Below are 13,898 nucleotides of genomic sequence, written 5' to 3' on the forward strand. Positions count from 1 at the left end.
CTGTGTGTGTGAAGTCCAAAGTGGTCAGCCAGCTCTCTATCTTAGAGTTAGACCATCTGCAATTCATGGTCTCCGGTATTAATGGGAAAGAGGGGAGGTGCACTAGCTATTAACTGCCTTATCTCAGAAAGTCGTTCCTGCTCACTGTTCATTGGTCAGTGCCCACTCACTCAGTCCTGAGAGGCTGGAAGGGCTGCTAAAGGATGTGCTCCCCTGTGTGACTAAAAAAGAAGTGAAGTAGAATTCGCTGAACAAGTGGGATGATCTCTGCTATGCAGGTATGATTAATATTCACTTATTAAATCCCGGTAAAGAGTCTTTGGCATGCTCCGAGAAACTGAATTTCTCCAGTGACAATATAAAAAATCCTTTTAGTAGTCAGGTGGTTCCCAATATTTTGTTGTTTTTTTGTGTTTTTTTTTAAATATATTTTATTGACTTTTTACAGAGAGGAAGGGAAAGGGATAGAGAGTCAGAAACATTGATGAGAGAGAAGCATCGATCAGCTGCCTCCTGCACACCCCCCACTGGGGATGTGCCTGCAACTAAGGTACATGCCCTTGACCGGAATCGAACCTGGGACCCTTCAGTCCCCAAGCCGACGCTCTATCCAGTGAACCAAACCGGTCAGGGCCCAATATTTTGTTCTTAACAAAATTGATTGAATTGAGTTCCCATTTCCTCAGCTATAAAATGGGAATGATGGTGTCTTCCTCATGGGTTATTGAAAGGATTCAATTAATATGTGAAAACTCTCGGTGGTTGAATGTTGTTAAATGAGAATAATAGTTAATGTCTGTAGAGAGAAAACACACACACAGAGCCAGGCGTGACTTTCAGAACAGATAACCTAAAGTCACACCTGCGGTATGGCCAGTGTACTCAGGAGATGGTAAACCCTGTCTGGCCAACATGAAGAAGTGTGCCCTGCTTTTCCCGCTCCAGCCTGAGAGAAGAACCCCAAAGGCAAAGAGTTTCTCCCTTTGTTATTTTATTAGAAGCATATTTACATTCTTGCAGTTAACTTTGCAGAGAACATTTTACAAAAGCTTTGTATAAAGTTTGAAAACTACATAAAAATAACTTCTATCCTTCATAAAGGGAACATATAAGTTAGTTATATATACTCTGCCATAAATGGACTGAAAAGGAGGGACCGTGTCTTCTGGCCCTCACAGAGGAAACGTTAGCACAGGGCCTGGGAACGCTGCGTGGGCCTTCTCCGCGATGGGCAGTGCACACTGGCTCAGTTGTGAGGCTGGAAGGCCAGCCAGACCCCGTCCAGAAAGAACAGGGAACCTGTTAGGGCTCCGGTGGCACTGAGCAGGGAAACAGCAACTCGAACACGATTCCAACGTGAATGGCAAGTCACGTAAGGGACGGACCAAAGACTTGCCTGAGCCATAAAACCTAATACTCATTCTCACACCCCAGGCTGCAAAAGGCAGTGTGCTGTAAACAAAGCCACATCAGCCCCACCTGACCATTCGCCAGTACTGGCCTGCCCTGGCAGAACGGGGCCTCCGCTCTGTAGTTACACTGCTGCTGGCTCACATTTTCCAGCACCTGTGCACCTAAGAGTCAAAAGGGACAATTGTTTCATTTGTTGATACCTGACCAGTGTCCCATGTGGGTCAAGTCCCGGAGCGGGCGAGCTGGATGCTCACTAACCTAAGAGGACCACCGCCTTCCCACGGCCTCCAGAGCATCTTCACTGCATCTGTGAGACTTGGGCACCCAAGTCCCTTCTTTTGAATGGCGACTCTCCCTTTGCAAGACCCAGGAGAGGATTACAGCCAGTGCTAAGACTTTGCTTTAGAAAGACAAAGCTTCGGACCTAACCATAAGGAACGAAGGAGAAAGTCCACCTGGGGGCGGCATTCGCTCTGTCACTAGCAGATTAGCACCCAGACTCAGTGTGTCCATATGATTTCTCAAAATCACCTTCAGTTTTCTGTCTTGTTTCTTTAAAGCAGGTATCTTCCTGAAGAAGCCATTCATTTACATTTGTTTCAAGTTAGAAACCAAGGTTAAAAGTTTTTTTTTGTAAATAAGCCCAATGCCAGTTTGAGCATTTGCCTTCATTGGGTTATCGACACTGCAGCCTTGGGGGTCAGAATCTGGGAGGCCAGGATTCTGTCTGAGCTACAGAAGCTTTGCTTCTGCCATGTTCCGGGGGGCAAAAAGCATTAGTTTCTCCCTGATGCTTTTGCTTCCTGAGGACTGCCAGACCTCTGAAGTATAAGGCCAGGCTCCTGGAATAGGAGGAGCACAGGGCAGAGGCAGACAGCTTCCCATTTCACCTGGGCAAATGTGAGATGGAAACAGACTGGGTTGTGGAAGTGCTGGGTGGTGAACACACCCATTTGTCCCTGAACACACACTACCACATGGGGGCCAAAAGGAACCAGACAGTTCACCCCGTACCATCTTGTGCCTCTCGTGCCAACATGCCCCAAACCAGCAGCTCCACCTAACATACTCAGCGGCTCAGGCAGCAAATGTGTTCCAACCCACCTGGTACGAGAGGCCCAGGGGCCCAAGCCCTGTGTGTGTATGTGAGTGTGTTTGCAGGAAGTGGGAGACACAAGATGGCATGTAAGACCTGGGGCCGGGAGAATGAACAGTTCTGGCTCTCCCATTGCAGATATGGCCTCAAGAGGAAAGCAAATCGGGGAAAGTGGAGAAATGAGGGCACCCCCTGAGCAGCTGGCTGTGAGGAGCCATGATTCTTGTCTGACGCTGCAGGCAATGGCTGAAAAGCCACCAAGAATTACAGCATTTGGACGAGCCCATGGTGACTTCAGCGGCAGCACTTTGCACCCACAGACAGCGAAAACTGGTGTTTTGGCAAACAGGAGGGGCCTCGAGGCTACGGCACACTCGTTCCTCTTGGACCCTGACCACACCCACAACCCGAATCACTGACTGCTTGAAGGGGCCTGGGGTTCAAAGAGAACATATATTAAAATTAGGCGATCCTCCATGAGTGAGCGCGAAGTCAGGAACACGGGTCACTCGGGCAAGGGGCTGGATTCGAGCTGGTGTGGAAGCAAGAGGGAGGGGCCCTGAGTTACTTGCTCACAGAGGGGGGGGGCCAGAGGCCCGCCAGCCTGCCAGCCACAGCCCGCGTGGCTGTTAGGAAGCATCAGCAGAGCTATAGGGGAAGAACTTGGTGGCCTTGTTTGGGGTGGTGGGGTTCGGGCACTCGGTCTCCTCGTTCAGTTTGAAGAACATCTCCTGCTCCCGCTTCTTCTGGTTCAGATCTTCTTCCAGAGCCTAAGACAGAGAGAGGGGAGATGGAGCTCAGATCCCATCGGACACAGGTCTTCCAACCTCAGGACCCCCGCAAGGTGGCCTTCTCTGGGAATTTCCCTCCTGGGCCTTGGTGCCTGGGTCACTTGGTCTTCCCTCTTTCCTTCCCTAGAGCTTATCACCCAGAAAGTAAACACCACCTCCTCCATCCTCCTGCCACAGCCACACAGGAGTTTCCTGTGAGCCCAGGGCTACCGTTTGGGGCAATGCCAGTCTACACGGGGTGTGGGGAAAGCAGGTGCAAATCTGCTGGCAGGAAAACAGCCAGAGGAGTGGAGGAAAGCCTGAGGTAGGAGATGGGGAGAGAGATTTAATAGGGGAGCAGCAATGTCTGAGTTATACAGTGTTCCTAGCCAGGGCCCTGCCCCACAGAAATCACCAGTTGTTTTAGTAAAACCTTGATAAAATGAAGTAATTCAGGGGGAGGGGTGTCTGTTAAAGCCAAAAATCCATAATAGAGTAGGTTTTCTGAATGCATGTTAAAAAAATTGACAAATTAATTTACCTGTTTTTACTTATGTAGACACATACGTATAATTAAAATTAAGCATGTGTGAAGAGTTTAATTCACAGAAAAATTTTCTATATGTATTTCTGTAATTTTACATCTACTAACCAGGTCTCGTAAATGTGTCCATTCCCCGTCACTGCAAGTGAACAGATGCACTTAGCTGGGGCGTGGCTCAGCCCCCTCGGGAACATGGGCCAGCACGTGTTAAAACTGCTGCAGACAGGAGCGACTTGAAATTTCTGGTAATTCACAGACCCTTGGCTCAAGTTCTCCTTTGCTGGATGTATTAATATCCAAGTGTTCGTGGCCAGCAAACATATATGCCAGATAAAAGGAGTACTGTTTAAGCGCCTGCAACAGAAGTTACAAAACCCAGTGCCCGCGGGAGCCAGCCAGATGATCACAGGAGTGGAGAGAGCCGGCCGTGAGACGGTAGGGAGTGATGGGGGCTGTGCTGCAGTGACGAGCACCAGCCATGTCTGAAGAGGGCCGTTTTTCTGTTCTAGCTGATGGCTGTCATGTAGTTTGATGGGTCCAGTATGACCAGAGTTCCTAGGTTTTCAAAAGAAACTGGAAGTCCAGATTTTTTTTTTTAATTTTTATTGATTGATTTTAGAGAGAAAGAGAAAGGGGGTGAAAGAAACATCAGTCTGTTGTTCCACTTATTTATGTACTAGGGGCCCGGTGCACGAAATTCGTGCACTGGGTGTGTATGGGGGGGAGAGTGTCCCTCAGCCCAGCCTGCCCCCTCTCACATACTGGGAGCCCTCAGGCGTTGACCCCCATCACCCTCCGATCGCCTGATCGGCCCCTTGCCCAGGCCTGACGCCTCCACCAGAGGTGTCAGGCTTGGACAGGGGACCCCCATCTCCCCCCGATCACTGGCTCTGGCCCCCGCCCAGGCCTGAGGCCTCTGGCCCAGGAATCATGCCTGGGCAGGGGACCCCCATCTCCCTCTGATCGCTTGCTCCATCCCCCGCCCAAGCCTGACGCCTCTGACCCAGGCTTCAGGCCTGGGCAAGGGGACCATCATATCCCCCCAATCCCCGGCTCCGCCCCCCACCCAGGCCTGATGCCTCAGCCAGAGGAGTTGACCCTCATCACCCTCCGATCACCAATCACCGGATCGGCCCCTTGACCAGGCCTGAGGCCTCCGGCAGAGGTGTCAGGCCTGGGCAGGGGACCCCCAGCTCCCCGCGGTTGCAGGCTCCGCCCCTGCCCAGGCCTAACGCCTCTGGCCTAGGCGTCTGGCCCAGGCAGCGGGGACCTGCAGTGGCAGCGGGGGGCGCCGTGATCGTGGGCTTCGCTTTAGGCCCAGGCAAGGGACCCCTAGCTCCTGGGACTGCCAGCTTCGACCGTGCCCAGCTCCCATCGCTGGCTCCACCCCTACTTCCTGCTATCACTGGCCAGGGCGGCAAAGGCGCCTGATTCTCCGATCATGGCTGGGGGGCAGGGCAAAGGCGGCCCCAGGGCCACCTTTGCCCTGCCCCCCAGCTCTTAGCTCCCCTCTGGGTTTCAGATCACTGTCAGTGGCAGGGGGCTTCTTCCTGCTTTCCCTTTCGCCTCCCTACATATTGTGCCTACATATGCAAATTAGCCACCACCTTGTTGGCAGTTAACTGCCAATCTTAGTTGGCAGTTAATTTGCATATAGCCCTGATTAGCCAATGAAAACGGTATCGCCGTACGCCAATTACCATTTTTCTCTTTTATTAGTGTAGATTCATCGGTTGATTCTTGTATGGGCCCTGACCAGGGATCGAACCCACAACTTTGGCATAGTGGGTCAGTGCTCTAACCAACTGAGCTACTCAGGGCAAAATCCAGATTTTAATGTAAAATTTAGTTGGTAACTTTCAAAAAAATTTAAATTGCTATGTATTGGCCAAATCGAAGATCTGTAAGCCAATTTTAGCCCATAGGCCATCAGTTTGGGACCTCTGCTATAGGTCCAGCTTGATTCTAACAACTACCACAGAGAGTTCAGTAACTTGCCCAGGGTCTCACAGGTAGTAACGGGAGAGCTAGGACTTTATCCTACGTCGCTCTCACTTCCAAGCCTCTCACACACTGTTCTATTCTACCAACCACATCTCTTCCTCTGTGTAACCTAAGGCGGGAGATGACAGCCCTGTATCTGTAAGGGGCCAAACTGGAAATATTTTTGGCTCTGTAGGCAGGCTGTGAGCTCTCTGGCACGGCTTCACTGCAGTTACAGTGCAGTATCCACCACAGACAGTGTATCCATGAACATGCATAGCTATGTTCCAATACAATCTTACTTTCAAATACAGGGGGTAGGTTAGATATGGCCCATGGGCAGTTGTTTACAAACACCTGCTTTTAGGGACTACTTGTCATTCACATTTACAGCCCCAAAAAGCAAGGCTCAGGGGGGAAGACCCGACTTGTCTGAGGTCGCAAACTATGACCTAAGCAACACTTCATTGACCCTACAAGATATTCTGTATTTACCAAAAGAAATCTAAATTTTTCTAAAAATATTCCACAATGCACAGTCATCTCCCCTGAACCCATACACAGACAGCATCTCAAGGCTGCTGACTGTAACGCAAGAGGGTTAAAGGACATTTGTTCCAGAATGGAAATCACCTCTGGGTCAGTGTTCTAGCAGCAACCCAGGTCGCTAATGATAGAACAATTCTATAGGGGATTCTGGATAGGCAGCCCCCTCAGCAAAATGCAATGCCAGCTCCTCAAACACACTTGTAATTTCTCCCCGAAGCCCAGGTATCCCCATGGAGCAATCTGGGATATGAGGCAGTTGCTAGAGGCAACGTAACCCATTCCTTTTCTAACTTTCTCAGGAAGTGCCAAGGGTATATAGAACCCGCAGGTAAGAAAGCAGGTTAAGCCCTAACCGGTTTGGCCTGCGGACTGAAGGGTCCCAGGTTCGATTCCGGTCAAGGGCATGTACCTTGGTTGTGGGCACATCCCCAGTACGGAGATGTGCAGGAGGCAGCTGATCGATGTTTCTCTCTCATCAATGTTTCTAACTCTCTATCCCTCACCCTTCCTCTCTGTAAAAAATCAATAAAATATATTTTTTTTAAAAAAGGTTAATATTTATTTCCTTTCCAGAGTCAACCTATGCAGGAGCATTACTGATTTGAGTGTCAAGTATTGAAAGTCTCAGCAGGCTGTCGTTACAGAAACTGATGCGTGTGGGCCTGCAAAAAGGAAGTGCTGGGACCCTGGCCATCTTCCAGCCAGAAAGCTCCATTAGCACAGGGAGGGCAGCCTCAATTCAAGGACTTCCAAGGCCATTACATAGCTGAGGTGAGCAGCGGCCTCCTGTCCAGACCACAGTTATAGCAAGCGGAGTTGATTTGTGATGGCAGGACAAACCTCAGGGCTTCCGGCCACAGCACCAAAGAGAACCAGGCAGCGCTCTCTTCAGAGAGATTAGGCGAGTGTAAGGAAGTGAGCATGTCCTTGGGCTGTACCATGGGTTGGTGACTTTCCACATAACACTGTACAATATTCATTTTGTACATCTGAAGTGACCACACTGAGATTCTGTGAGGGTTAATTTACTTGCCAACCGGGTATGGCCGTGGTACCCAGCTGTTTGGTCAAACACCAGTTTAGATGTCATTGTGAAGGAACTATTTAGATGTGATTAACATTTAACTCAGTAGGCTCTGAGTAAAGCAGATCACCCTCTATATCAGTGTTTCTCAACCTTCCTAATGCTGCGACCCTTTAATGCAGTTCCTCATGTTGTGGTGACTCCCAACCATAAAATTATTTTCGTTGCTACTTCATAACTGTAATTCTGCTACTGTTCTGAATCGTAATGTAAACATCTGATATGCAGGATGTATTTTCATTGTTACAAATTGAACATAATTAGAGCATAGCGATTAATCACAAAAACAATATGTAATTATATATGTGTTTTCCGATGGTCTTAGGCGACCCCTGTGAAAGGGTTGTTCGACCCCCAAAGGGGTTGCTACCCACACACAGGTTGGCGACGCACAGGTTGAGAACCGCTGCTCTACATCGTGGGTGGGCCTCATCCAACCAGTTGAGGGCCCCATAAGGAAAAAGCAATTCTGCCTCCAGACTACTCGAGGGCTCAAGACTGCAACACCAGCTCGTCCCTAGGTTGACGTGACCTGCCCTGCAGACTTCAGGCTTACCAGCCCCTACAACTGTGTGAACTGGTTCCTTAGAATAAATCTATAAATGAGTGTCTTATCTGTATGCACCTCCTAGGCAGACACCTGTGGCACAGCATGGAGCACAGACTACCACTGAGCCCCCCAGCCCAGACGTGGTTACCTTTTTGCGTGGCCGAAGCCTGTCCCGCCATTCCTTCAAGTTCTGGTTATGGCTCTCATCCAGGGCCTTCAGCTTCTGGGTTTCGTGTTCTACCAGGAGGTGACACTTCTCATTCTGGAACAAATTCCAGGCAGAACAGGTAAGAATCTCAGGAGCCAGGAAGGGGTGGGGGTGGGGGTGGTCAGGGGTCTCCCTAGGGAAAGGGGCCACCAAAGGGCTTGGCAGCACCAGGACACCTGGTGCTGTTCTTCATGGGAAGGCTTTGAGCTTCTCCCCATAAGGATGGCGATGAGCTGTAGGTGTTTCGTAGACGTTCTTTATCAAGTTGAGGAAGGTCCCCTTACTCCTAGTTTGCTGCGAGTATTTATCATGAACAGGTGTTGGCTTTTGTCAAATGCTTTTTCTGCATCTGATCAGCCTAAAAAAGGATGCTGATGTCAAGGGTTACATTAATTGATTTTCAGATGTTGAACCAGCCTGGGATAAATCCCACTTGGTCATGGTGTATAATTCTGGGATTCAGTTTGCTAATAGTTTGTTGAGGATTTGTGCATCTGTGTTCATGAGCGATACCGGTCTGCAGTTTTCCTTTCTTGTCTGCTTCTGGTTCTGGTATTAGGGTAATTAGGACACCCTTTCCCAAAACACAGTGACGACTGAGCAATCCAGCAGCCTGCCCACTGTGAGGCCCCAGGCAAGGCACTTCCAGCTCATGTCAGAGCTTTACTCCCATCCTGCAAAATGGGACTTGTCACCCACGCCCGTTTTATGGATGTGGGAACTATGGCTGGGGAAGGGGGAGTGATCTGGCCAACTCTGTGGCACCCTGGGTCCTCAGATGAGAAGCCTTCCCTCTTAGCAGAGACTTTGTCCCTGAGCTGACTGCCTTGGGGGAATCTGAGGCAAGGGGGCAGCGGAAGGCCGGTACCTGCAGCTGCTGCAGCTCACTCATGTTACTCTCGCACTGGGCCGCCATGTCCCGCATCTGGTTCTCATGTTTTTGCTGCTGCTGCAGCCGCTCTGCCTTCTGCCTCTTCTCCTCTTGCTGGGAAAACTGCAACAGAGAGAGGGGTGGGTGCCTCAGGGACCTCAGGCTGGGCTGGGGGCCACCTCAGGCCGTTCCAGGGAGGCCCTGTCAGAGGGACTAGTACCCCACAGCTCTCAGGCTGTGCCCCCTCCCCTGTTTTAAGTTCCCCCTCTGAGTTGAGACCCAGCCCCTGCCCTCGAGGCTGGCGGGGACAGGACACTGTGCTGTGACGTGTGCTAGGAGCCACAGGAGCCTGCGGTCTCTGAGCCACACTGGTGACGTGCGAGTGGGGTCGTGGTGGATGAGAGGGGGTTCAGCAGCAGAGGAAGCTGCAGGGTAGAGGCACTGCAGTGTGAGGGAGCAGGCATGAGCAGGTCTCGCCAAGCCTCCTCTGTCCACCAGAGAGGGGTCCCAGGGAGGTTATGAGGCTTCTGAGCTGTGTGACTTGCACACCTCTTTCCAAGACCCTCTGCGGCACCTTCTATTTTATGTTCCCCAACCTTGTAAGGTAAAGCTGACCTGTGCCCGCCCCCGCACACCACGGGCCTACCTGCTTGATCTTCTCGCGCTGCTCGGCAGCGCTGCCCGCCCCGCTGATGTGCAGGCTCTTCTTGTACATGGCCATGCGCGTCTTGCCCTCGCTCCTCTGGATCTTGGGCAGCCGCGCCTTCTCCTGCTGCTGCCGCGCCTTCAGCTGCTCCACCATGCGCTGGTTGTAGCGCTGCATCTGCTCCCGCTCCTGGAGGGGGACAGGCGGCGGGCCAGGTCAGCTGCGCTCCGGGCACGGGGTGTACGGGGTGTCATCAGGAGCCCAGGACCCACCTGGCCCAGAATGCTCAGCGGAGCAAGGCTGTGTCATTTCACACCTGCTGCTAAGTAACATTTCCTGTTCTCACTTTAAAAATTGTTAATAGTGTGGATTCTTCTAAATGCCCTGCCATCTAATAATGCTGGCATGCCGTTTCAAAGCTCACATCTCAAAGCAAAATGTACACTGAAACGGATGGTTTATCATTTTGGTGGCAGGTGTCAATTCTTATTTTTAATATATTTTTTATTGATTTTTTTTTATTGATTTTTTACAGAGAAGAAGGGAGAGGGACAGAGAGCCAGAAACATTGATGAGAGAGATCGATCAGCTGCCTCCTGCACGCCCCCCAGTGGGGGTATGCCCGCAACCAAGGCACATGCCCTTGACCGGAACCGAACCCGGGACCCCCGAATCCACAGGCCGACGCTCTATCCACTGAGCCAAACCGGTTCGGCCAATTCTTATTTTTAGAAGTCTTGCTAAATTCCTTCACCTGACACGTATTTGTATTTCAGTGTCACCTCCTGCAAGAAGCCTGCCCTGACTTCCTAGCCGGACTGAGCACCCGATTCGGAGCCGCCACAGGGGCTTAGGTCAGGAATTACCCACGGCAGCTGTGCAGCCAGACCTGTTATCTGTGTGTCCCCACTAAGGGGACTAAACCGGGACAGACGATTACCCAGACGTAGAGGGTGCACTGGCCACACAGACTGGGTCTCACCTGGTCTGGGGAGGTGAGGGAAGGCTTCCTGGCAGAGGACATGTTTAAGTTGATGCCTGAGAGTATTCTGAAGGAACCCATGGGGAAGAGACAAAGGAGAGAAAGGCGGGGCAAAGGAGAGAGGAAAGAGAAAAGAGCATGAAAGGGACATGGGTGTCAGTCAGCGAGGGAGCTGCTTGGACCATCGCTGCCCTGCATGGTCTCCCCTATTTCTGGCCCCTTGAGCCAAGGCAAGACGTCCCCCAGGCCCTCCCCAGGCCTCCCCGTGGCCAGCCTCACTCCTCTGGGAGCAGATGGTACCCGAGTGGTGCCCCATCACGGTGCGGGCTCCCACTCTCCCAGCCGGAGCCTCACCTTCTCGTGCTTGCGCACCAGCTCGTGCCGCTGGAGGAAGTACTGGTCCTTGAGCTGCTGCTTGACCAGCTGGTGCCTCTCCTGCAGGTGATGCTCCTCCATGTCCCACAGGGCCGCCTCCCGGTCTGCGGGGGACACACTGCCTGGTGAGCTGCTGAGGGCAGAGCCCCACCGGCCCCCCCTCCCTCCCCTGCCACAGCCCAGCTGATGACTGGGCCACCTCATCAGACTTCGTGGGAGAGGGGACTGGGCCAACTCCTGGAAACTTCCTTAACGCCTACGGTGAGAGCTCGCTACAGCGAGACGTGCCCGGAGTCAGGAGCCTGAGAAGCCGAGACCTGGGCTGAAACCCTGCTCCATCATGGATTTAACACAGGAAAAAAGACAGCCCAGGCCTCAGCTTCCACCTCTGCCAAATGGGCACAACCGTACCACGGAGGGAGAACTGTCTTTGGGAGACATTTATGTTCCATCCACACGGCACTCTGCTCTCCGAACAGGCAAATGGGAAACCCGTGGAGGACGGCCTCGTCGGGAAGTGGGTGAGACCCTCCCTGTCCAGTATATGCATTAAGCGGGCAATAATATGGCATCTTATCCCTGAGGGCTATTAACCAACACTCTGCTCAGCCACAGGGCGGGGAGCTGGTGTCAGACAGAGCACTCCATGGCCTGCGAGTCACAGAGCAGGTGGCGCTCAGCCCGCTGCAAACGGTCCGTCTGCTTCACTGCACGCCTGTTGTGTGAAACCAGTCTGCCCAGGGTCCACGGGAACAGTCAGCCCCACCGCCCACCGGTAACATGGCTCTTATGCACATCACGGGACAAGCGAACGGGGCTCTCGGAGACATCCGTGCTCTATCCAGAGCGCCGGAACATCGAGGACATTTTTCCGGTCCACACCGAGTACCGAGCCCCCAGAGCCCGGCTGTGGCGCCCGCCCGTCAGTGAGCCGGAGACGGCACCGTGTTTACTTCTTCACGAACGCCCACGGGCTCCAAACTCACTTTTCACCCCCCAGTTGTTTTCAATGTGGTTCACGTCACAGATTTCTAGGCATTTAGAGCTCGCTTGCTTTGCACGCCCCTCAGAACTGCACCCAACCTCTGCTCCCCGAAAGAAAGATAAAACCCATGGTTCTGAAAGAGCCGTTGCCCTTCAGAGCTCCCTACACCAGAGACCCCCCCCCCCCCCCCGAGCTGCCTCAGCCAGGCTCACGCCGTCCTGATCCCTCTTCCCCGGTGCTCCCCCTGCCTCCTCCCTCTGGCTGGGACCACACGGTTGTCCCTGGAAGGTCTCATGCTCCGAGGGACTGGCCAGCATGCAAACCTGTCAGAACGCCTGCGCACAAGAGTAAAGGGCTCGCCTTCCAGGCGAGATCTGCATTCAAGGCCAACCCTACCCCTCACGAACTGCAACCTCGGCCAAAGAACAGTCACTCGCTAAGCCTGTTTGCTCATCTACAAACCTGGGGGAACAGTGGACCTGCCTTGTGTGCCCTGTAGGGGGTGAGGCGAGGAGTCGGGGCGAGGAAGGCATGAAAATGGGCTGGCGGAGCAGTCGCTCAGTACGGGACGGCTGTCTCAAGAGGCACTCAGTGCTGTCGGCGCCCCTGCCACCCCGGGCATCCAGCTCACGTAGCTGCCACCCATCCCCATCAGCGCCCTGTTTGCCCCTCCACGTCTGGAATCACTTCACGTAGCGCCGATGATGACGGGCATCTCTGCCTCGCGCCTGACTTCAGCGGGGGTTTTCCTCACGCTTCACCGCGATGGTTAGTTTTAGGATGGAGAAGACCCAAGGCTGGATGTCCACCGACAGACTCTAGGCCACCCTGGGCCCGCCCGCTCCAGCGCCCGCTCCAGCACCCACCTCGAAGGAGCTCCTGCTTCCGAGTCAGGCACTCGCGCTCCTTGTCACAGATCTCCCGCCTGTTGTCGGCCGTGATCTTCTTCATCGCCTGCTCCAGGTCCTCCTTCTGCTTGGCTAGGAAGTCCCGGTCCTGTGGGCAGTGGGAGGACAGACCTCTGCTCAGCGCCGGCTTTTATTCTTATGACAGAAGAGAAGTCGGCGTGACCCCAAAGAAAACTTAGGGCATGTCCAGCAGGGAATGAGACTTAGAGCAGAGCAGCCGATGGTCATGTGCGGGCTCTGTATGGACCCGGGTTCAAACCACAAGTAAGAAAAGGGGTGTCTGACACAACTGGAAATGTGAACACTGACCTGACCACGAAGGGTGTTAAGCAACTTTTGTGAAGTATTTAAATTTGGGGGGTGTTTACGGGATTGTGGTTATTTTTTTAGAGCTACATGAGATTTTTATACCTGTATGCATAGCAGCATTATTCACAAGAGCCATGGCTGGAAACCTCTCTGGTGTCCTTAGACAGATGAATGGATACAATGTGGAATATTATTCAGTTGTAAAAAGGAAGGAAATTCTGACACATGCTACCACATAAATGAATCTTGAGGACACTATGTTAAGTGAATAAGCCAGTCACAAAAGAACAAATACTGTTATCATTCCACTTACATGAGGTTAAATTTGTAGAGACAGAAGGTAGAATGGTGGGTGCCCAGGCTGGGGAGGAGGAATGGGAAGTTAGTGTTTCATGGGTGTAGAGTTTCAGTTTTATAAGATGAGAGAATTCTGCAGAGGATGGTGCTGGTTGCACAACAGTGTGAATGTGCTTAATGCCAAATGAACTCTACACTGGAAAATAGTTAAGATGGCAATTTTACATTATGTCTATTTTACCAGAGTTTTAAAAAAAATTTTAATGAAAACATGCTCAAAGTCATTAATCATCTGAGAGATGCAAATCAAAACGACAATGCGGTACCA

The 13,898-nt window shown here is 52.1% G+C and overlaps 1 protein-coding gene across 1 annotated transcript in view; it reads right to left on the reverse strand.

The window, feature by feature from the left end:
• Window positions 1-977: 977 nt before the first annotated feature.
• Window positions 978-13,898, reverse strand: part of STK10 (serine/threonine kinase 10) — a 78,053-nt gene continuing 65,132 nt past the window's right edge. Inside the window, exons 14-19 of the mRNA XM_081093513.1 lie at window positions 12,923-13,052; window positions 11,051-11,175; window positions 9,715-9,903; window positions 9,066-9,191; window positions 8,138-8,251; window positions 978-3,279 (exon numbers count right to left, since the gene is read on the reverse strand). Of these exons, the coding sequence (XP_080949639.1) occupies window positions 3,139-3,279; window positions 8,138-8,251; window positions 9,066-9,191; window positions 9,715-9,903; window positions 11,051-11,175; window positions 12,923-13,052 (825 nt within the window). The 3' untranslated portion in view covers window positions 978-3,138. The remainder of the gene's footprint in view (window positions 3,280-8,137; window positions 8,252-9,065; window positions 9,192-9,714; window positions 9,904-11,050; window positions 11,176-12,922; window positions 13,053-13,898) is intronic.

This window comes from Myotis nattereri (genome assembly GCF_964212035.1).
Source record: "Myotis nattereri genome assembly, chromosome: 5".
Classification (NCBI taxonomy): Eukaryota; Metazoa; Chordata; class Mammalia; order Chiroptera; family Vespertilionidae; genus Myotis; species Myotis nattereri.